Source organism: Scyliorhinus torazame, chromosome 12 (assembly GCF_047496885.1).
Source record: "Scyliorhinus torazame isolate Kashiwa2021f chromosome 12, sScyTor2.1, whole genome shotgun sequence".
Taxonomy (NCBI): domain Eukaryota; kingdom Metazoa; phylum Chordata; class Chondrichthyes; order Carcharhiniformes; family Scyliorhinidae; genus Scyliorhinus; species Scyliorhinus torazame.
Window position 1 is genome coordinate 61168550 of NC_092718.1, and position 21923 is coordinate 61190472.

The 21923-nt window shown below is 48.9% G+C and overlaps 1 protein-coding gene across 1 annotated transcript; it reads right to left on the reverse strand.

The window, feature by feature from the left end:
• Window positions 1-943: 943 nt before the first annotated feature.
• Window positions 944-4703, reverse strand: tlnrd1 (talin rod domain containing 1). Its single transcript, XM_072468755.1, has one exon. The coding sequence runs from the start codon at window positions 3475-3477 to the stop codon at window positions 2242-2244; it is 1236 nt and encodes a 411-aa protein (XP_072324856.1). The 5' UTR covers window positions 3478-4703; the 3' UTR covers window positions 944-2241.
• Window positions 4704-21923: the final 17220 nt, after the last annotated feature.

Below are 21923 nucleotides of genomic sequence, written 5' to 3' on the forward strand. Positions count from 1 at the left end.
ATCCGATCCCGGCTCTGGGTCACTGTCCGTGTGGAATTTGCACATTTCCCCAGTGTTTGCGTGGGTTTCACGCCCACAACCCAAAGAATGTGCACGGTAGGTGGATTGGCCAAGCTAAATTGCCCCTTAATTGGAAAAAATGAATTGGTACTCTAATTTTTATTTTTTTTTTAAAATCAAGTTTGTAGCAGTAAACATGTGCATGAAGTTGTTGAACTGTCATTAAAAACCCATTTGGTTCACTATTGTCTTTTAGGGAAGGAAACCTGCTACTGTTACCCAGTCTGGGCGATTCGACTCTCAGTCCTGCATCAAGGTGCCTGACTCTAACTGCCCTCGTATCAAATGTTGGTACACTGGAGTGATTTAAAGGTTAGGAATGAGCAACAAGCACTGTCCGCCAGCGAAGCCCACACCCCAATTTTTAAAAGTCTCTGAAAGGAAAGACAAGGTTTCAACCCGCTTGATACCTCAGTGGATGAAGGCAATGTATAGAGCATAGGTGGTCCGAATGTCCAATCTACATAGGTACTTGACCCAAACACAATGGGTGAAGAGTGGATATGGAGACAGAGGTACCAGACACAAGGAACAACTGTGTGATCAAAGCCCAATGGGAGTAAATGATTGCAGAAAGAGGAGGAAGATTAGAAATAAAAGAGGCAATGTTCACGTTACGCAAACACGTCAGAATCTTCTCTCTGCTACTTACTCAGTGGTGGAGGACATGGCAGCATTTAAGAAGCAAGCTTTAAATTGCACTGGTTAGAGATCAAAGAGGCAACTTACATTATAGATCACATTTATGCATTTAGAACAAGTTAAATTTTCAGTTGGACACCCAGAATACCCGTTGCAAGGTATTTACTTCACAGTAAGTCCAATAGATAGCCAGACTATACCATACTGAACAAAACCCCCGCCAAACAGATTTAACAAAGTCTCATGAGAAACATAACATTTTAATGTTGAAATAAATACTCCAGTACATGCAAGAAAACTTGACATCAACTTCCACATCTGGCAAATAGTGTAAAACTGAAAAAAAAAACACAGCAGCTTTATCCCAACTTTTTGAAATCAAGATGTGAAAAGGTCACGATCACAACTGCACACTCCCTTTCACTAACACCAAGCTCACTTCTCTCTCTTACCATTTGACTCCACAGATCACACATACTTGACGGAGCTACATTCCACCCCGCTGGCAATGTGTGTGTGTGTGCGCGCTCATGTTAATTGAGGTAAAAAAAAAACGTTCTAAACCGTGATGCCAATTGCCTTATTATAGTTTCTGTTAATGACAAACAATAGGATATCCGGAAGACACTCGACTTGGAACCGCACCCAGCACGATTAAAGCCTTGATTAGTCTGTTTAATGAGTTTAAACTCTTAGGTATGGGCGAAAAAAACATCTTTCTCGGGGGTGGGATGAACTCTTTCAAAGAGCTAGTACAGGCACTATAGACCCAATGGTCTTCTCCTGTGCTGCATCATCCTCTGCTAAGTTGCAAGGTGGTTCAGTCTGAAACACACACACACAGATTAAAAACACAGCGGTGCCCGAGAGGATTCTTTGGTATGAAGAGGAAAACAATTGGGCCGGAGTAAAATTCCACCTAAAGGGCTGAATTTCGTCGCCTGGTCGAGGGAGGGGGCTGGAAAGTGCGGCGAGCTATTCAAAAGTCAATTGATTTGAGCCGGAGTGTAAAATCCCGCTGGCGAAAAGCTCCACCCAAAGGGCTGATTTTCATGTCGTGGGAGCTGGGAAAACGCAGTGAGCCATTCACAAGTCAATCGGCTTGGGCGGGAGTGGAAAATCCCCATTGGTGTAAAAGCCCACCCAAAGGGCTGAATTTTCATGGCCCGGGTGCGGAGGGGCTGGAAAACAGACAAGCCATTCAAAAGTCCATCAACTTGGGGCAGGAGTGTAAAATCCTGTCCAAAGGGCGGGAATTTCATGGCCAGGTTGCGAAGGGGGGGCTGGAAAACACGGTGGCGAGCCATTCAAAATTCCATCGACTTGGGCGGGAGCGGAAAATCCGGCCGGTGGTTCTACCCAAAGGGCTGAATTCCCTGGCCCTGTTGCGGGGGGGGGGGGGGGGCGGGGCTGGAAAACGCGAGGGGGCCGTTCAGACTCCCATGGAGTTGGGCGGGAGCGGAAAATGCGGCCGGGGTTAAATCGCAGCCGGCGTCATTCCGAGGATTTGAGAGGCGGGACGGGGTTGTTTTTTTGTTCTCACTTGAGGGAGTTGAGTGGCGGCGGGGGCAGGGTCCTGGGTGAGGAGCGGTCCCGCAGAGCCTGGGACAGCAGCTTGCAGCCGTCGGACACGGCCAGGGCGGAGTGGTGAAGGCGCTGCCGGTAGTCGGGCACCTTGCTGCTGTCCGAGTGCAGCGCGATGTCCCGGAGGCACTGGGTGAGGAGGACGCAGGCCGACACCACGCTCATGGCGCCGCCCAGCACGGCGGTCTGCACGGCGCGGCCCTCGGCGCTGAGCGAGGCGGCGCGGCCCAGGAACTGCGGCTCGGTGGCGAAGCCCACCAGGGCGTGGACGGCCTGCAGCAGCGGCCCGCCGAACAGGACGCAGCGGGCCCGGCTGGCCTCGCACGGCCGCCCCTTCAGCTCCCGCACGCAGGCCAGCAGCGCGGCGGCGCTGGAGCTCAGGCACTTGACGCTGAGCTTGAACTGCTCGCGGGCGAAGCGGTCGCGGCTGCAGTCGGAGGCCAGCGCGCAGGCCTCGGTCAGGCCGCGCAGGCCCCGCGACAGGCCGCGAGACACCTCGAGCAGCAGCGGCGGCCTCAGCTCGCCCAGCGGCGCCGTCCGCAGCAGGCTGCAGCTCTGCTCCACCTCGTGCCGGGCCCGGCTCAGCCGGTAGCGGTCCACCAGGCCGGCCACCGCCGCCTGCGAGCCCGGCGCCTCGGCTGCCGCCAGGTAGGCCGCGTGGGCCGAGCACTCCACCAGCGCCACCACCAGCTCGCACAGCTCGGCCAGGCTGTCTGCTACCTCGCCGTACCGGCCCATGTTCAGCTGGCTCTGCACGTCGTGGGTCAGGATGGAGAGCCCCTTGGTGCGGGCGATCACCGTGTCGCGGATCTTGTCGAAGGACTCGCCTCCCGCCACCCTCCCCGGTCGCGCCGCCGCCTTCTCCGGTCCCGCCAGGCTCTCGCCCCCCGCCGCCTCCTCCGGTCCCGCCAGGCTCTCGCCCCCCGCCACCGCCCTCCCCGGTCCCGCCAGGCTCTCGCTCCCCGCCACCGCCCTCCCCGGTCCCGCCAGGCTCTCGCCTCCTCCCATCGCCGCCTCGGGCAGGCTCTCGCTGTGCACCGGCCGGTTGTCGCTGGACAGCAGCAGCAGGTCGGCCACCAGCTGCATCTTGCTCTTGCACATGTCGCACACGAAAGCCAGTCTCCGCCGCTGCTGGGAGCCGCTGCCGCCGCTACTGCTGCTCGCCGACTGGGCCGAGCCGCTACTAGCCATAGTGCCGAGTGGCCTCTGGCATACCGCTTGGGAGACCAGCGCAGTTCCGATTGAGCCCAGGATCTCTCTCTGCGCGCATCATCGTTCCATTAAAGGGGCAAAAATCTCTCTTTTAAAAAATAATCAATTAATCAACACGCAAAGTAATAATAAGGATGATCTTTCTCTTTCCCAGGAGGGTTGCACCGGTGTCGAGCTCAGTTCCTCACTCACACACACACTCTTTCTCTTTAGTTCCTTTGACCGACACAAGCCAATATGCATGTCCTCTCTCGGCAAGTCCACCGCCTCCTGGCTCTGTACATCATGCCCTTTCGCGATTAACTTTTGTGTCGCCAATCCTTTTCCGCTGGCTGGGATTTCTGCTCCTCCGTCCGGCGGTGTGCTTTCCAGAGTGGGGTGTGGGGAAATAGGCAAGGCAGAATCTTTCTGTCTCTCCCCCGGCCACACACAACCCACACACACACACCGGGGGAGGGGAATATAACACACAAGAAACCTCTTTCACTTCTCGTCGGGGCTTATGTCTCCCGAGGTTGCAGATTTCGGTCGAGAATTCGAAAGAAAACTCCCCACGGTTAAAACACGCACCGGCGACTTCACTTTTCCCCTTGTTCCCGGTCTTCTGATGGCTGGAGGTATTACGAGAGTGCTTTGCATATGTCTTAAAATAAAACTGCCCACAAGTTAAAAGTGTCAGCAGTTGCAGTGGGTTTTGCTGGAATGGCAGAGTCAGTGAGGAGTCTGGATATCTCTCTCAGGAAGCACAGTGAGGGTGTGGCTGCATTCGCGCTGTGAATCACGAAGGAACTAACAGTAGTTTGGAGGGGGGCCGAGCTTTCCAACTTCAGAGCCGCTGGCGGAGTGAGTTAAAACCGGCCATCTGGAAGAATCTGCTGCGCCGGCCGCCCTCTCCTCCGCACCAAAGCTGGGAGGGGGTGACTGTGTGGGGATAAAATATCTCCAGTGATCCCTTGGCGTTAATGCGCCCCGGTCTCCGAGTCCATCATCCCTTCCTGAGGCCCCGCCGTGGTCGGTCTGGCGGTCGGTCCGGGCACCAAGTTAGAGCGCTGCCCCGCTCGGCCCATGCTGATCCATTGGGGAACGGTCAAACTGTCCTTCCACGGCCGCTCGGTGCCCAGCTCCCGCCCGGACACAAGTTGCCCTGAATCTCCAGTCCCAGAAACTCCCGCATCAAATGGAGCGTCGGCAAGCCAGATGACACTGGCTACATTGTGACGCGGCGGCCAGCCAATCAGCAGAGGGCCAGCCGGCAAGGACGTTCCAAATGGAATCTTGATACTCGGGCGGCGGCCAATGGGAGGCGGGCGCAGGGGGCGGGATTTCCGTGTCGGAAGTTGCATTGGGCTACGGGGCTGGGGGTCGGGACCGGACCGCGGCTCATTCATTGCTGACACATTTCAAAGAGTGCTTATCGCGGGCTCTGGCTTCAGAGTGCGTGAAAAGAGTGAGGGCAAATAGGGAGCAGTGAAAACAGAGAGCAGTGAAATCAGAGAGGGCAAGTAGGTAGCAGTAAAAACAGAGAACAAATAGGGAGCTCAGAAAACAGAGGGCACGTAGAGAGCTGTGAAAACAGAGATGGCAAGTAGGGAGCAGTGAAAAGAGAGCAAATAGGGAGCTGAGAAAACAGAGAGGACAAGTAGGCCTCAGAAAACAGGGCAAATAGGGAGCTGTGAAAACAGGGCAAGTAGGATGCAGAGAAAACAGCAAATAGGGAGCAGAGGGCAAATAGGAAGTAGTGAAAAGAGAGAGGGCAAATAGGGAGGAGATAAAACAGGGCAAATAGGGAGCAGAGAAAACGGCAATTAGAGAGCAGAGAAAACGGCAAATAGGAAGCAGTGAAAACAGAGGGCAAATAGGAAGCAGTGAATACAGAGGGCAAATAGGGAGTAGAGAAAACAGGGCAAATAGGGAACAGTGATAAAGGAGGGCAAATAGGGAGCAGAGAAAACAGGGTAAATAGGGAACAGTGAAAACAGGGCAAATAGGGTACAGTAAATACAGAGGGCAAATAAGGAGCAGAGAACACAGAAAGGGCAAATAGGGAGCAGAGAACACAGGGAAAATAGGGAGCAGTGAAAACAACGGGTAAATAGGGAGCAGAGAAAACAGGCCAAATAGGGAGCAATGAAAAGAGGGCAAATAGGGTGCGGTGAAAAGAGAGAGGATAAATAGAGAGCAGTGAAAAGAAAGGCCAAGTAGAAAGCAGTGAAATGAATGAGGGCAAATAGGGAGCAGTGAAAATAGAGAGGCCAAATTGGGGGCAGTGAAAACAGAGGACAAATAGGGAGCAGAGACAACAGATGGCAAACAGGGAGCAGAGACAACAGATGGCAAATAGGGAACAGAGACAACAGTTGGCAAAAAGGGAGCAGAAAAACAGAGAGGGTAAATTAAGAGCAGTGAAAACAGGGTAAATAGGCACCAAAGAGAAAATGCTGGAAAATCTCAGCAGGTCTGGCAGCATCTGTAGGGAGAGGAAAGAGCAACGTTTTGAGTCCAGATGACCCATTGTCAAAGCTCAAATAGGGAGCAGTGAATACAGAGAGGGCAAATAGAGAACAATGCAAATAGAGAGAGGGCAAATAGGGAGCAGTGAAAATAGAGAGGGCAAATAGGGAGCAGAGAAAACGGCAAATAGGGAGCAGAGAAAACAGAGAGGGTCAATAGGGAGCAGAGAAAACAGGGCCAATGGGGTTCAGAGAAAACAGGGCAATAGGGGGAGAGCAAACAGAGAAAGCAAATAGGGAGCAAAAAAAACGGTAAATAGGAAGCAGTGAACAGGGGGCTGGAACTCTCAAAATGGGACTATGTCCCCACGTCAGTGTAAAAACACTGGCGTTTTATTCTAGAGATTCCTGCAAAAAAGTACAGCTAATTCAATGCCCTGCAGGGCACTAGCAGGGACCGGGAGTAATTCATGCAGCTTTAGCTGCGGATACGATCCCCCCCGCCCCCCACCAGGGCGGTCGCGGACTGAGTCCACAGCCGCCACGCCAGCATCCCGGCCGGCAACAGGTGGTTAGTTCCACGCCGTCGGGAACCCAGCTGGTCAGGAGCCGGCGATCGCTGCGCTGGCCTCTGTCAACAGGCCCAAAGCTGCGCAGCGTACTCCGCGATCATGCCGATTCTTGGGTCCCGGAGAATCGCCGGGCCCAATTTCAGCGTGAAATTGGATTCTCCGTCCATGCGGCAAACGTGATTTTGGCACGGGGCTACGGAGAATCCAGCCCTGTAAATAGGGAGCATTGAATGCAGAGAGAGCAAATAGGGAGCACTGAATACAAAGAGGGCAAATAGGGAGCAGTAAAAAGACAGGGAAAATAGGGAGCAGTGAACACAGAGGGTGCAAATAGAGAGCAATGACTACAAAGGGGGCAAATAGGAAGCAGTGAACACAGGGTGCAAATAGGGAGCAGTGAATACAGAGAGTGCAAATAGGGAGCAGTGAATACAGAGAGGGGAAATAGGGAGCAGTGAATACAGAGAGGGGAAATAGGGAGCATTGAATACAGAGAGGGCAAATAGGGAGCAGTGAATACAGAGAGGGCAAATAGGACGCAGTGAATACAAAAAGGGCAAATAGGGAGCTGTAAGTACAGAGAGGGCAAGTAGGAAGCAGTGAACACAGGGTGCAAATAAGCAGTGAATACAAAGGGGGCAAATAGGGAGCAGTAAATACAGAGAGGGCAAGTAGGGAGCAGTGAAAACAGATGGCAAATATGGAGCAGTAAAAATGGAGTGGGCAAATAGGGGGCAGAGAAACCAGACGGTAAATAGGAAACAGGGTTAAAAGGGAGCAGCAAAAACAGGGCAGTAGGGGAGCAGTGACTACAGAGAGGGCAAATGAACGGGAGTAGTGAACACAGAGAACAAATAGGAGGTAGGAGTGAAAACAGGGCAAATAGGGAGCAGAGAGCAAATAATCGGCAAATAGGGAGCAGTGGAAACAGGGCAAATCGAAGGTACCAGCACGGCACAATCGAAAACTGGTTGTGAAAGATCAACCAAGAGCTTTGTGTGATACTGAAATATAAAATTAATTCAGCTCTAGCAACATCTGTGGAGAGGGAAACAGAGTTAAAGTTTTGAGTCCAAAATGAGTCTTCCTCCAACTTTGAAGCAGTGATGTTAGACTTGAAACATTTGCTCATTTCGATCCATTTTTTGGTTTTCTATCTGATTTCCAGCCCCCAAAGTATTTTTATTTTGTTTCAAATTAATTTTTTTTATGTTGTGAAAAATATGTAGCTTTTGCTTTCCAATTTGAAGGACAAAATGGAAATAAGCCGGAGTTCAGGGAATCAATTTATTTTCCCAGTAAAATAAATTAGAAGCTCCTTGCGATAGGTTTGAAAACGAGCACGTATCGCAAGGAAATAAAGAGTAATGTTTCCTTTCTCCACATGTTGAGTGAGCTACACCATCCCAGCACTTTCTGTTCTGTGATTTTGAGCCCATGCAGTCTTAAAAATAATTATGTGTGATTATATGATTGGTAAGAAGATTGTAGTGTGTCATTGATCATGTGATATTTTCACGCACCCGCCCACCCCAGTGCAAAACTTTTCAGAAGCAATAAAATAACTCTTCAGGTAATTGTCAACATTTGGAAAAGCCATTAACAAGGAAAGAACATTATATTCTCCTTAGATTATCAGAGCTGCTCTCTGCCAGGTGAATGAATGTCGCCACAGTCCCAGAGGACCACAGGGTGCTTTCCTCTTTGAGGGGGAGAACTGACTGGTGGTGATTTAACCTGAGGATCACCACACCTCAGGCGAGGGGCAAGGTTGAGTAGGCAGGGCCTTCATGAAAATCCTCAGCTGGTACGGGAATTGAACCCGTGCTGTTGCCTCGCTCATGAACCAGCCATCCAGCTGACTGAGCTAATCGGGGGGGAGGGGAGGGAGGTGGGGGATTTAAGCTCAGTTTGTTGAACGATATAAATTTAGCTCTGCTGTTAGGGACCCAGAAGTGTCCGTCTCTGCCTTCGTAGACAGACTCCGCCAAATATCTGAGCATTGTGAGTTCAGTGCAGCGCTCAGCGATATGCTGTGCGACTGTTTCGTGTGCGGAATTAACAATATCAACATCCAGAAATAAAAATCACGTTAGACAAAGCAATTGAGATAGCTGACAAAGTGTGCCGAAAAAGACGCATCTGAGTTCCAAAGCGTGCCAGAAGGGGAAGTGAATCAGTTGTGGGGCAGTATGGCCACGTGGAGCACAGTGAGATCAATGGGCACAGTAGAGAACTAGACACGGTCCTCGGGTTCGGGTTGAAGTCAGAAAACTGAGAAAAGAATGAGCCGCCAGCCCAAGAGATAGGTGGATTGCTATCGATGTGGGGGAGACCACTCCCAGGAAGCTTGTCATTGTGGCGCGTTCAAAACGGTCATATTACAGCACATTGCCACGTGGGGCAGTGCGCGCCAATGCAAAAAAAAACAGCAGCAGTGATTCATGACACCACAGAACCAAGTGGAGAAGAGCTCTGAGGAGGAGCACAAAATGTATCGTCTGAATGTCGTCAAGGTAAATAAGACAGCCCCAATCAAAATGATTCTGCAAGTGGGGGTGGCAGGTGGCACAGTGGTTAGCACTGCTGCCTACGGCGCTGAGGACCCAGGTTCAAATCCCAGCCACGTGTTACTGTCCATGTGGAGTTTGCACATTCTCCCCGTGTCTGTGTGGGTTTCACCCCCGCAACCCAAAGATGTGCAGGTTAGGTGGATTGGCCACAGTAAATTGCCCCTTAATTGGAAAAGAATTATTGGGTACTCTAAATTTATTTTTTAAAAATAATTCTGTAAGTGAATGGAAGACTCATGAAGATGGAGGTCGATACCGGGACATTGGTTACGGATGTGGGGGAGCAGATGTTTGATCACTTTTGAGAAAGGGCTCAGACCCTGAATTTGTGTAGCACGGCAGCCAAGCTATTAATCTATAAGGGGGAAACCCTGCAAATTCTTGAGACCACCAGTAAGTACGCCAATAGCTTACAAAGAACAAGAAACCTAGCTGTCTTTGATTGTCATAGAGGGGCTCAGGCCAAGCCCGATGGGAAGGGACTGGTTACAGCAAATTAAACTAAATTGGCTGGAAATCTTTAAAATCTCAAACATTGTTTTCCAAGATATCCTGCGAAGATACTGGGATGTGTTTCCACAATGAGGTTTGGCCGGATCAAGGACATGAAGGCCAAAATGTGTGTCGATCCAGAATCAACACCAAAGTTCTTTAGGGCCAAATTAGTCCCTAAGGCCCTGCATCAAAAGGTTACCTGAGCTAAAGTGATTAGACGAACTGGGAATAATTAAACTAATGGAATTTTCCGAGTGGGCCGCCCATGTAGTCCCTGTGCTGAAGCCAACTGATCAGTATGAATATGTGGGGACAATAAGTTAACAGTCAACCAGGTGGATAAATACCCGATCCCCCAAACTGAGGACCTTTATGCCAGGGTTTTTCAAACTCAGGGTCGCGATCCGCAGTTGGGTCGCAGGTGGGTGTTGGGAGGGTCACGGAGCATTCGCACAGCATTACCGAACGTGGGATACGCCCAATGGCCGCAACCAACTTTTCAGAATGCTGGTCGCGACCAGCTTTTAAGTTGAGAATGACGGCTGCAACCAGCCGTTAAATGTGGAAACTGGAATCTCCCCGGCAGAAGCAGTGGTAGAGAGCAAATCACACACTTGGCACATACACTGACGTTACAAGTCATGTAGATCTGTGTTTTGGGCATGAAATCATGGAGGAGAGATTGCTCCATTTTGTAGTTGCCAGCAAGACAGTGTGAAGAACTGAAGATGGATCATTTTGTAATAAAGAAGAGAGGGCCAGAGACACAAACAGGCCAGTACCTCACAATTGAATCTGACGCAGAGAGCTTATCAGGAAAGACCAGGATCTCTGGTGAACAACTCATTAAGAAGAAACTGAAATTGGGAACAAAGCTGAATATAAAGATGATTTCTTAAGGTATGGCATTTTTAATTGTGCCAATGCAAATCAGAGTGCAAAGCTCATGTGTGTTATATGCAGGGAAGTACTGGCAAATGAAGGTTTAAAACCCTCAAAACTTCAAAGACATTTGAAGACTAAACGTGCCAAGTTTGAGGACATACTTCTTGATTTTTTTCAAAGGATACAGCGAGAACATTAAAATCGTTAGCTGAAGTCCTTAGCAGAAATGTAACATTGAATGACAAAGCAAGTGAGATCGTAGACCAAGCAGGCTCACCTGTTGCATCAAAAGTGAAAAAATTGTTTGTCGCGAAGGTCGGCCGATTGGCAAAAGTGGGTCACGGGAAAAAAAGTTTGAAAAACTCTGCTCTACGCCAAGCTGGTGGGAGGACTCACCTACTCCAAACTTAGTCTCAGCCACTCGTACCTACAGTTGGAATTGGACAAAGAGTCCCAAAATTTTGCCATGGTCAATTCACCTAAGGGCCTATTTCAGTGTATGAGGCTACCTTTTGGCATTTCCTCGACCTGCACTATTTTCCAGGGTACCATGGAAAACCTCCTTCAGAGTATCCCAAACATCAGGATCTACCTGGACGATGTTTTAGTCACTGGAACCGCAAACGAAGAGCACATGTCAAATTTGGAGGAGTTGTTAAATAGATTCAGAGATTCTGGAGTCCACCTTAAATGTAAGAAATGTGCCTTTCAGGCTACAGAAGCCATGTACTTGGGGTTCTGAGTGGATGCCACAGGTCTACACCTACTCAAAGAAAAGGTCAAATACAAGAGATCCCCTGCCTCAGGAATGTAGCCGAGCTGAAATCCTTCCTGGGAATGGTGAACTATTATGGCAGGTTCATTCTAAACCTGGCCACGACATTGGTGCCACTGCACCAGTTGTTAAGGAAGCACGAATATTGACAATGGAAGGAGCCGCAAAAGGAAGCCTCCACTTGGTCAAACAAACTCTGCAATCTTCAAACCTTTTAGTTAATTTTGAGCCGAGGAAGCCAATTGTTCTCAAATGCAACGTGTCACCACACGGGATTAGGGCAGTTCTATCCCATAAAATGGAGGACGGATCAGAATAGCAGACTGCCTTTGTGTCAAAGACTGTCTTAGAAGCTGAGTGAAATTACAACCAAATCAAAAAGGAGGAACGAGTCATCATCTATGGTGTTAAAAAGTTCCACCAATATGTTTACGGATGGAGATTCATAATAATTTCTTTTTAAATTTAGAGTACCCACTTCATTTTTTCCAATTAAGGGGCAATTTAGCGTGACCAATCCACCTATCCTGCACATCTTTGGGTTGTGGGGGCGAACCCCACGCAAACACGGGGAGAATGTGCAAACTCCACACGGACAGTGACCCAGAGCCGGGATTGAACCTGGGACGCTGGCGCCGTGAGGCAGCAGTGCTAACCACTGCGCCACCGTGCTGCCCTGGAGTTCATAATAATAACCGATTATAAGACGCTATTGGGTCTTTTGAGAGAGAACAAGCCAATACCCCCCCAATTGCCTCCGCCAGATTGCAACGTTGGGCATTTTGTAAGCAGTTTAAAACTATACTTTTCACAGTATATACATGGGCCTGATATCCAACTCTCCAATGGGGACACATTGAGTCAACACCCCCGGCCGAGAACCTGGTGCCACTCTCAACACCCCAAGAAATTGTCTTGGCGCTGAACTTCTTTGACACCTTGCCAGTGTTGTTCAGACACATATGAAATTAGACCTAATGAGATCCAGTATTATCCAATGTGAAACAGATGATACAAACAGGTTGGCACCATGAGAAATCACAGCAGGTGAGGCCCTATACTTAACCATCAGGGACAACTTTACCTGCGAGGGTGGAGTAATACTTTGGGGCTCTCAAGTCAATGTTCCCAGCGAGGAACAACCCCTCTTACAACAATTGCATAGCGCCCATCCATGCCAAACAAAGATGAAGATGTTGACTCACAGTTGTACCTGGTGGCCGGGAATCGTTAAAGCTATTGAGGAAGTGGTACGGCACTGTATTCCCTGCCAGGCTCAACAATCGGTACCTCCTTTGGCCAATCTCTACCCCTGGGAGTGGCTGGGTCACCCATGGCCCAGAGTGCACATCGACTATGCAGACCCTCTATTGGGCAGAATGTTCCTTGTCTTGGTAGACACTCATTCCAAATGGCTCTCCATACAAAAGATGGGAGCTTCGACCTCAGCAGCTACTGGGGACAGGTATTCGCTATACACGGTCTACCAGAAACCATTGTGTCCGATAATGTCACCCCTTTCACTGGGACAATTTCCAAGGTTTCATTCAGACAAACGGAATCCGGCAAAAGAGGACGGCCCCATATATCACCTTGCGTCTAACAGGCTGGAGGAAAGGGCTGTACTGACTTTAAAAATTGCCATGAGGAAGCAGTCAGTTTGATCATTGCACCTTCGGCTGGGCAACTTACTATTCTCCTGCACCACGACCCCACATGCCACCACGGGTCACGTCAGCAGAACTGGGTGGTTGCCTCAGACCTTGTTTGGACTTGATATCTCCAAATTTGGCAGGGAAGGTGGAGATATGTCATGCCTCCCAGAAAAATCAACATAGTTCACAAAAGGGTGACAGATCTAACCAGGTGCATGACCTGGTTCTAGTTTGGAATTTCACTTCGGGCCCATTCTGGTTAGCCAGTAGGATTGTGTCCCAATCTGGACCCATATCGTATGTGGTAAATGTCAATGTCAGGACTGTGCGGAAGGATATAAACCATATGGGGAACCAGAGGACAATAACTCCCATTCCAGAACAGATGGCTCCAACTAGTGCCGCAGGGGCTTTCAGAGTCTGCCCCTCCAGCGGTCCAGGTGGGAGCTAGCATACAGAACAGGTAGAGTCTCCTGTACCGTTAATTCGTCTTCTGCAGACTACCTTGGAGACCGTGGAGCCGGCTGGGAGAACTAAAGAGGTCCACGAGGACTTGAACGTCCCTGGTCAGACTGACTCTGTGATTAATTATTTTCCCTTATGTCTCTTGATGTTGTATTTGGCACTTGTAGTTAGCTTACTTTGTAAAATGTAATGAGGGACCCAAAGGGGGGGGGGGGGGGGGGGGCATGTGATAGCGTGGCCCCTTTAAAGTGGCAGGCTTTGCAATTTATGTGACTATCTCAGGACCAATCGCACGGGAGTGCACAGACCCTGGCCTGGGAGCAGGGGCCCGGTCAGTGTGGACCTTGGAGCTGAAGAGTCGAGATCTAACCATCATTGCTCTTTGCCTGTAAATAGTTGCCTTTGCCGAATGTTAATCAACCCCCTTTGTTGTTCCTGGAAGTCTCCAGTGTATTTTCTCGAGCCACCACAGGGTTATGAACAATGGCTAAGATCAGCTAACACTAAGGATTAAAAGCCATAAAGAGGCCTAAAATATAGTTATAAAAGGGAGGGATTGCGTTTCTTTTGGTGGATAACTTCCTGTGACACCATTGTTACATAGGATCATGTGACTTATTGATGAGGTGGCCTTGACCCAAGCAAGCAATGGTGACATGAAGAGTGCTGCTTCTGGGCCAAGAACAGCAAGTATTACCTGACCCTAAACATACAGCTACATTGCCCAAAATAAACTGCTGCACGGTAGCACAGTGGTTAGCACTGTTGCTTCACATTGCTTTGAAATGTTAAGGGGCAATTTTAGCATAGCCAATCCACCTAACCTGCACATCTATGGACTGTGGGAGGAAACTGGAGCATCCGAAGTAAACCGACACAGACACAGAGAGAGAATGTGCAAACTCCCCACAGACAGTCATCCAAGGCCGGCACTGAACACGGGTCCCTGGCGCTGTGAGGCAGCAGTGCTAATCACAGTGCCACCATGCCGCCCTAACCACTGCACCACAGGATGAGATCAACAGGGTGTCAGAGTGACTTGGCTCACTAAACCGATCTCACCTCTCGACTTGACCACATAATTCAGGCTGGGGCATTAGAGCAGCATTATATTGTCGAATGGTCTCATCTTTTGGAGAACCTCCTGTTCAACTGGGTGCAAAAGATCAAGTGGCACTGTTTGAAGAAGAAAAGGATAGTTCTCCTGGTGTCTTGGCAAAATATCCCAGAGCCAGGACTGAAATTGTATCGCCCGGTTTATTATCTCACTGCTGCTTGGCTGCTGCATTTCTCTCCATTACAACAGTAACTACTTCAGAACTAATTTGTGTTCCAAGGACATGAAATGCAGTTATGGAAATTACTGGTTTCTCTCTCTCGATATGTCACAGATGAGAGTCATGAACCCAGCCCATCATCCTCTGGGAGGCAATGCAAAACAAGCACACAATACATCAATCAGCTACAATGCTCCTAACACCCATTCTATTTCTGTTTTTGCACTGATGCATGTTTCTGGGTTCTCACCAATTGTCACACTGAAATAATCTATCACTAGGACTGCAACCCTGTAATTATTTTAATTACCTCTATCCGGTAACCTCTAAGTGTTGCAAACAGTAGGTGCACACAGCTATTGAACGTAGGATTATTAAAAGCATGTTTGGACTTACGTTAGACCTTGTACAGGATTGCATAATGTTCCGGTAACTGCAACACATGGGAATTTGAACAGCTGAGAAGAGAGCTCAGCTATTTTCAGTCCAGGTATATTCGTTGGTGGTGTAACCTGGGGGATTAATGCACAGATTTTCATTTGAGGAAAAGGTCTCCTCTAGAATTTAGCAAATGTTTTCTGCCACTGATACCAGGATCTCATTCGCAGACTAATGCAAACATATAAAGATAATGCTCAAAGCATCATGACTGGAGACGTCCGACTACATGCCCTTGCACCTGGCAACCATGCCATCTCCAGGAAGAGGAGAAAAAGAAACCAAGGGCAAACCAGTCCAGGAGATCACATTGACCATACATGTGATAATTTCATCCACTTACCTTCTATAGGATACAATTTCTGTCACGGTCATGAACCCAGCCCATAATCCTCTGGGATACAATGCAGAACGAGCACACAATACATCGGTCAGCAACGCAGGCTCATTATTCTTAACATCCTTTCTATTTCCATACAGATAGCATGGTGGCACAGTGGTTAGCACTGCTGTTTTACAGCACGAGTGACCTGGGTTCAATTCCGGCCTTGGGTGTCTGTCTGTACGGGGTTTGCACTTTCTCCCCGTGAGTGCGTGGGTTTTCTCCGGGTCCTCTGGTTTCCTCCCACAGTCCAAAGGTGTGCAGGCTAGGTGGATTGGCCATGCTAAATTGCTCCTCGCTGTCCAAAGACAGGTTAGGTGGGATTACAGGGAGTGGGCCTGGGTGGGAAGCTCTTTTGGAGGGCCGGTGCAAACCCGATGGGCCGAATGGCCTCTTTCTGTGCTGTAGAGATTCTATTGGATTTTCATTGATGCATGTTTCTTGGTCCTCACCAGTTGTCACATTTAAATAATCTATCACTAGGAAAGCAACCCTGTAGTTATTTTAATTACCTTTATCAGGTCACCGCTAAGTGTGTGCAGCAATTAAGAAACAGCAATATATGTCTGAGTCAGGCTGCTGTGTGATTTGGAGAATTAAAGTTCCAATGACATTTCCACCCTTGTCCTTTCCAATGCCACCCTCCTCTCCCACCCCACTACTTGAATTAACTGAGAGCCTTCATCCTCAGGAACTTGCAAAATGGCATGGTGAAGTGATGCAACCAGGAGTTGATTGCGACAGTCCTTCATACCTTAGCTGTATTGTAGGATGTTTCGAGACCTGTTCAAGACCTGAAATGCTTCTCAGGCATGCTGAGACCTGCGCCATGATGAGGCACAGAAAGGGCCTCGCCCTCGCTGTTTTCAGCATCTCTGCCTTCAGTTGCTGCATTGATGTCATGAAGCACTGGTTTAGGATTTTCTTGACCCTTTTTCCTCTGGGTATTTTTGACTGTCACAATTCAACTTTTTAAAAATGAATTTACAGTGTGAGGGCATTGCTGGAAAGGCCAACATTTATTGCCTGTCCAGCGGGGGTGAAGTGGGCTCACAGATCAAGTCTGTCCGGCGCCTTGATCGTCCGCTGCGATCGCCTGAGCTCTGGTTTCACTGTGGGCACGGGTGTTGAACTCGTCGTTGCGGGCACGGGTGTTGGGCTCGTTGACTCCGGGAGTGTCTCTTCTGGAGCTTCATCACTGTAGGTTGGCGATGTGGTGAGGGGGGGTGTTGGCCATGTAGGAGCGGGGGCGGTGTACGGTGTAGTGTTGGGGGGGGGTAAGTGATGGTCACAGGGGTACCGGCGGGTGCCAGATCCCGGAGGGAGACTGTATCTTGTCGGCCATCGTGGTGCGCCACGTAGGCATACTGAGGGTTGGCGTGAAGGAGCTGGACCCTCTCGACCAGGGGGTTGGACTTATGGCTCCTCACGCGCTTTCGGAGGAGGACAGGCCCCGGTGTTGTCAGCCAGGACAGAAGTGAGATCCCAGAGGTGGATTTCCTGGGGAAAACAAATAGGCGGTCATGAGGGGTCTCGTTCGTGGCTGTGCAGAGGAGTGACCTAATGGAATGGAGCGCGTCGGGGAGGACCTCCTCCCAGCGGGAAACTGGGAGACTCCTAGACCGTAGGGCCAGAAGGACGGCCTTCCATACCTTCACGTTCTCCCTCTCCACCTGTCCGTTTCCCCGGGGGATGTAGCTGGTACTCCTGCTCGAGGCAATGCCCTTACGGAGCTGGTAGTAATGCAGCTCATCGATCATAAACGAGGAGCCCGGTCACTGTGGACGTAAGTGGGGAAACCGAACAGGGTGAAGATACTATGCAGAGCCTTAATGACAGTGGCCGAGGTTATGTCGGGGCATGGTATGGCAAAGGGGAAATGGGAATACTCGTCAACGATGTTAAGAAAATACGCGTTGCGTTCAGTGGAGGAGGGGCCCTTTGAAATCAACGCTGAGGCGCTCAAAGGGCCGGGATGCCTTCACCAGGTAGGTCTTATCTGGTCGACAGAAGTGCGGCTTGCACTCCGCGCAGACTTGGCAGTCCCTGGTCATGGCGCTGACCTCCTCGGTGGAGTAGGGCAGGTTCCGGGCCTTGATGAAGTGGAGAAGCTGGGCGACCTCCGGGTGACAGAGGTCATTGTGGATGGCCCGGAGTCGGTCATCTTGCGCACTGGCGCATGTGCCGTGGGACAGGGCATTTGGGGGCTCGTTGAGCTTCCCGGGACGATACACAATATCGTAATTATAGATGGAGTGTTCAATCCTCCACCTCATGATTTTATCATTCTTGATCTTGCCCCGCTGTGTATTGTTGAACATAAAGGCTACCGACCATTGGTCGGTGACGAGGGTGAACCTCCTACCAGCCAGGTAGTGCCTCCAATGCCGCACAGCTTCCACAATGGCTTGAGCTTTTTCGACTGAGAAGTGCTGAATCTCGGAGGCGTTGAGGGTACAGGAAAAAAAGGCTACGGGCCTGCCTGCCTGGTTAAGGGTAGCGGCCAAGGCGACATCTGTCGCGTCGCTCTCCACCTGGAAGGGAATGGACTCGTCCACCGCGTGCATTGCGGCTTTGGTAATATCTGCCTTGATGCGGCTGAAGGCCAGGTGGGCCTCAGTCGTCAGGGGGAAGATGGTGGCTTTGATAAGTGGGCGGGCTTTGTCCGCATAGTTGGGGACCCACTGGGCATAATATGAAAAGAACCCGAGGCATCTTTTCAGGGCTTGGGGCAGTGGGGAAGGGGGGAGTCACAGGAGGGGGCGCATGCTGGCTTTTAAAGCAGGCCAGCAGCACGGTTCAATTCACAAGAAAAAGGGTTAAAACCAACTACAACCCTGGTCTCTGTGAGGTAGCCTGGTGTTCTGGTTCTACTGTATGCTGTGAAGGTCACAGCTGAAGAAGGTCCACTCTGCACTTGCAGGTTTAAAAAAACCTCTCTCTCTCTCTCTGATTGAGAAGAAAGTCATAAGTCAGCAAATCCACAGTCAAAAAGGAAACAGGACAACTCATTTCAACAAACCTGCAGAACCAAGAATCTCCAAACCAACTGCTTAATTGCCAGAGTCAGTGCTACCAGAATCACCCAACTTAATGGCCACAACATTTCACTATTTACTCCTCACAGACAAACCAAAGACTGATTTGTATGTCTTTTTAAACTTTATTTTTGGACACACTTCTTGTTCCTAATCTGTGTGTGTGTGTGTGTGTGTGTAGTGTTTTATTATTTTCCTCCTTGCGATTTAGTAACTAATATATTCACTCTTCCTTTAAACTCACTCTTCATTTAACTCATGAAAACCTGATTAAATTGGCTCTTTTTAAAACATAAATACATTTGGACTGGGTAAAGGTATCCGAAAGGGAAGGAATCCTTTTCAAATTAACCTTGTTACGACTAATCGAGGGGGTTGAATAATGAAGTGGAGCCAGTTCATCACTCCTTGCCCAGGGGGCATAACAATTTGGGGGTATCTCACCCGGGATCACTACAAATTGGGGGCCTCACCTGGAGACTGGTCATAACACCATCCACAAGTTAGTTTAAAATTACCTTCACTGTTGCAATCCCATAGAGACCAATATCTTTTTAAAAAGTATTTGAATTCCTAGTCACCAACTTGAAGGAATTTCACATCACGGTCTCAACTTTTGAGACTTTTACTGTAGAAAAAAGCGAATTCAACAACAACTAATACCCAAACGACAAAAAGATCATCTTTATTAATGTCTTGACACAATTAATAATCCCACAATCCATATACATATGTTCACACACTTTGCAGAATTGTAGTCTTTAGAGGAACCAATCAAAAGTCACTTCCAACCTTCAATGAGTTCACTTCCCTCTATTTAGCTGAGTCGTTAGTACAAACATATGGGCAAGGAGTCAGTGCAGACCTGATGGGCCGAATGGCCCCCTTCTGCACTGTAAATTCTATGATTCTATGATTCTAGAGATTCTATGATTAAGCCTGTTCTGCCATTTAATAAGATCATGACTGATCTGATTGTAACTTCAACTCCACATTCTAGCCTAGCCCCAATAACCATTCTACCCCTTGCTTATCAAGAATCTATCCAACTCTGTCTTAAAAACATTCAACGACTCTGCTTCCAGCACATTTTCAGGAAGAGAGTTCCGAAGAATCAGGCCCCTGTGAGAAAACGTTTCTCCTCATTTCTGTCTTAAATGAGCGACCCCTTATTTTTAAACAGTAACTCGTAGTTCTAGATTCTCACACAAGAGGACACATCCTCTTCACATCCACCCTGTCAACACCCCTCAAGATCTTATAGAGTTCAATCAGTTAGCCTCTTACTCTTTTAAACTCCAGCAGATACAAGCCTCACCTCTGCAACCTCTCTTCACAACAACCTACCCATTCCAGGCATACATCTAGTAAACATTCCCTGAACTGCTTCCAATGCATTTACATCCTTCCTTAAATAAAGTGATCAGTACTGTACACAGTATTCAGATGTGGTCTCACCATTGCCCTGTATAACTGAAGCATAACCTCACTACATATGTACTCAATTCCCCTTGTAATAATGATAACATTCTATTAGCTTTCCTAATTACTTACTACACCTGTATACTAGCCTAAGATTCCCAGATCCCTCAGCAACTCAGAACTCTGCAATCTCTCACCATTTCGAAAATATGGTTCTTTTTATTCTTCTCCCAAAACAGACAATTTCATTTCTTCACATTATACTCCATTTGCCAGATCTTTTGCCCACTCACTTAACCTACCAATCTCCCTCTGCAGCCTCCTTATGTCCTCTTCACAACTTACTTTCCTACCTATCTTTTTATCATCAGCAAATGTAACAACCATACCTTCGGTCCCTTCATCCAAGTCATTCATATATATTGTAAAAATTTGAGCTCCCAGCACTGATCCCTGTGGCACACCACTCGTTACATCTTACCAACCAGAAAAAGACCCATTTATGCCAACTCTCTGCATCCTGCGAGCCAATCTTCTATCCATGCCAATGTGTTATCCCCATACCATGAGATTTTGTTTTCTGAAATGACCTTTGATTTGGCCCCTTGTCAAATTCCTTCTGGATTTCGAAGTACATTACATCCACCAGTTCCCCTTTATTCACAGTACATGTTACTCCTTCAAAGAACTCCAATAAGTTTCTTTTCACAAATCTATGCTGACTCTGTCTGATTACCTTGAATTTATTGAAGTGCCCTGTTATAGTGTCTTTAATAATAGCTTCTAACATTTCCCCTGTGACAGATGTTAAGCTAACTGGCCTGAGTTTCCTGCTTTCTGCTATGATGCTGGAGGGGGGAAAAGCATGGCATTATAGACAGAAATGTTGGACTTTAAAAATACCTGAGTTTTATATTTTAAAATGGACAAACCCTGAGGGTTAGTGTTAGGGCTGAGAATGTACAGTTAGCCACTGATACGAATGGCTGCAAGGAGTTTCTCGAAAGAACAATGGAACCCCTCCCTGTGTTTCAAGACACGGTACTGCTAAACACATCCAAAGACTAATTACCATCTCTGGTAAAGACAATGGAACATAATGGCTATCGCATCTGAAAGACCCTAAATGCAATTTCCTCCAGAGACTAACTAGTGGATTCTGGGTCCAGTTGGGATACACAAAGAGGAGGTTAACAAGCTAACTGAGAGAGCTGTCCAGTGCATGCTTGCCTACCAGCCTGTGCCTGTCCTGCCTATCTGTCTGTGTGTGTATACTGTGAGAAAGAGCAGCTGGAAGATTTCTACACTGAAGGTGTGTAATATTAGTACCAGAAGCAGTGCCCCATGGAAAAAGGAAATGACCATCTCATGCAGGAATATCTAATAGCTCTCTCTCTGACTGTGGAATTCAACCAACTGGCAAAAAGGGGGGAAAAAACTAAATGTCTCTACCGAACCAAATAACACCTGAATCGAAGAATCAACTATTCGCCTGCAGGCGTCAACTCCTGGAAACAATTTGCAATGGCCGCATGCATTATCATCGACTCCTCGTAAGTCAAGGACTACACCACACAACTTTTATTTATTTTTACTTAACACTGCACTCAGTTCTTACTTCTAATCTGTATGAATGTTGACGCATGTGTTTTACCATTTCTCCTTGGGCGGGATTCTCCGACACCCCGCTGGGTCGGGGAATCGCTCGGGGCTGGCGTGAATCCCGCCCCCGCCGTGTCCCGAATTCTCAGCCACCAGAGATTCGGCAAGGGCGGGAATCGTGCCACGCCGGTTGGCGGTGGCAGGAATCGCGCTGCGCCGGTTGGCCACCCCCCCCCAGCGATTCTCCGCCCCGCGATGGGCCGAAGTCCCGCCGCTGTCAACCCTCTCCCGCCGGCGTGGATTAAACCACCTACCTTACCGGCGAGAGCAGGCGGCACGGGCGGGCGGGCTCCGGGGTCCTGGGGGGGGGCGCGGGGCGATCTGGCCCTGGGGGGC

Excerpts from the sequence above, each read along its gene's own strand:
- tlnrd1 (XM_072468755.1), bottom strand. The coding sequence starts at position 3,477 with ATGGCTAGTAGCGGCTCGGCCCAGTCGGCGAGCAGCAGTAGCGGCGGC.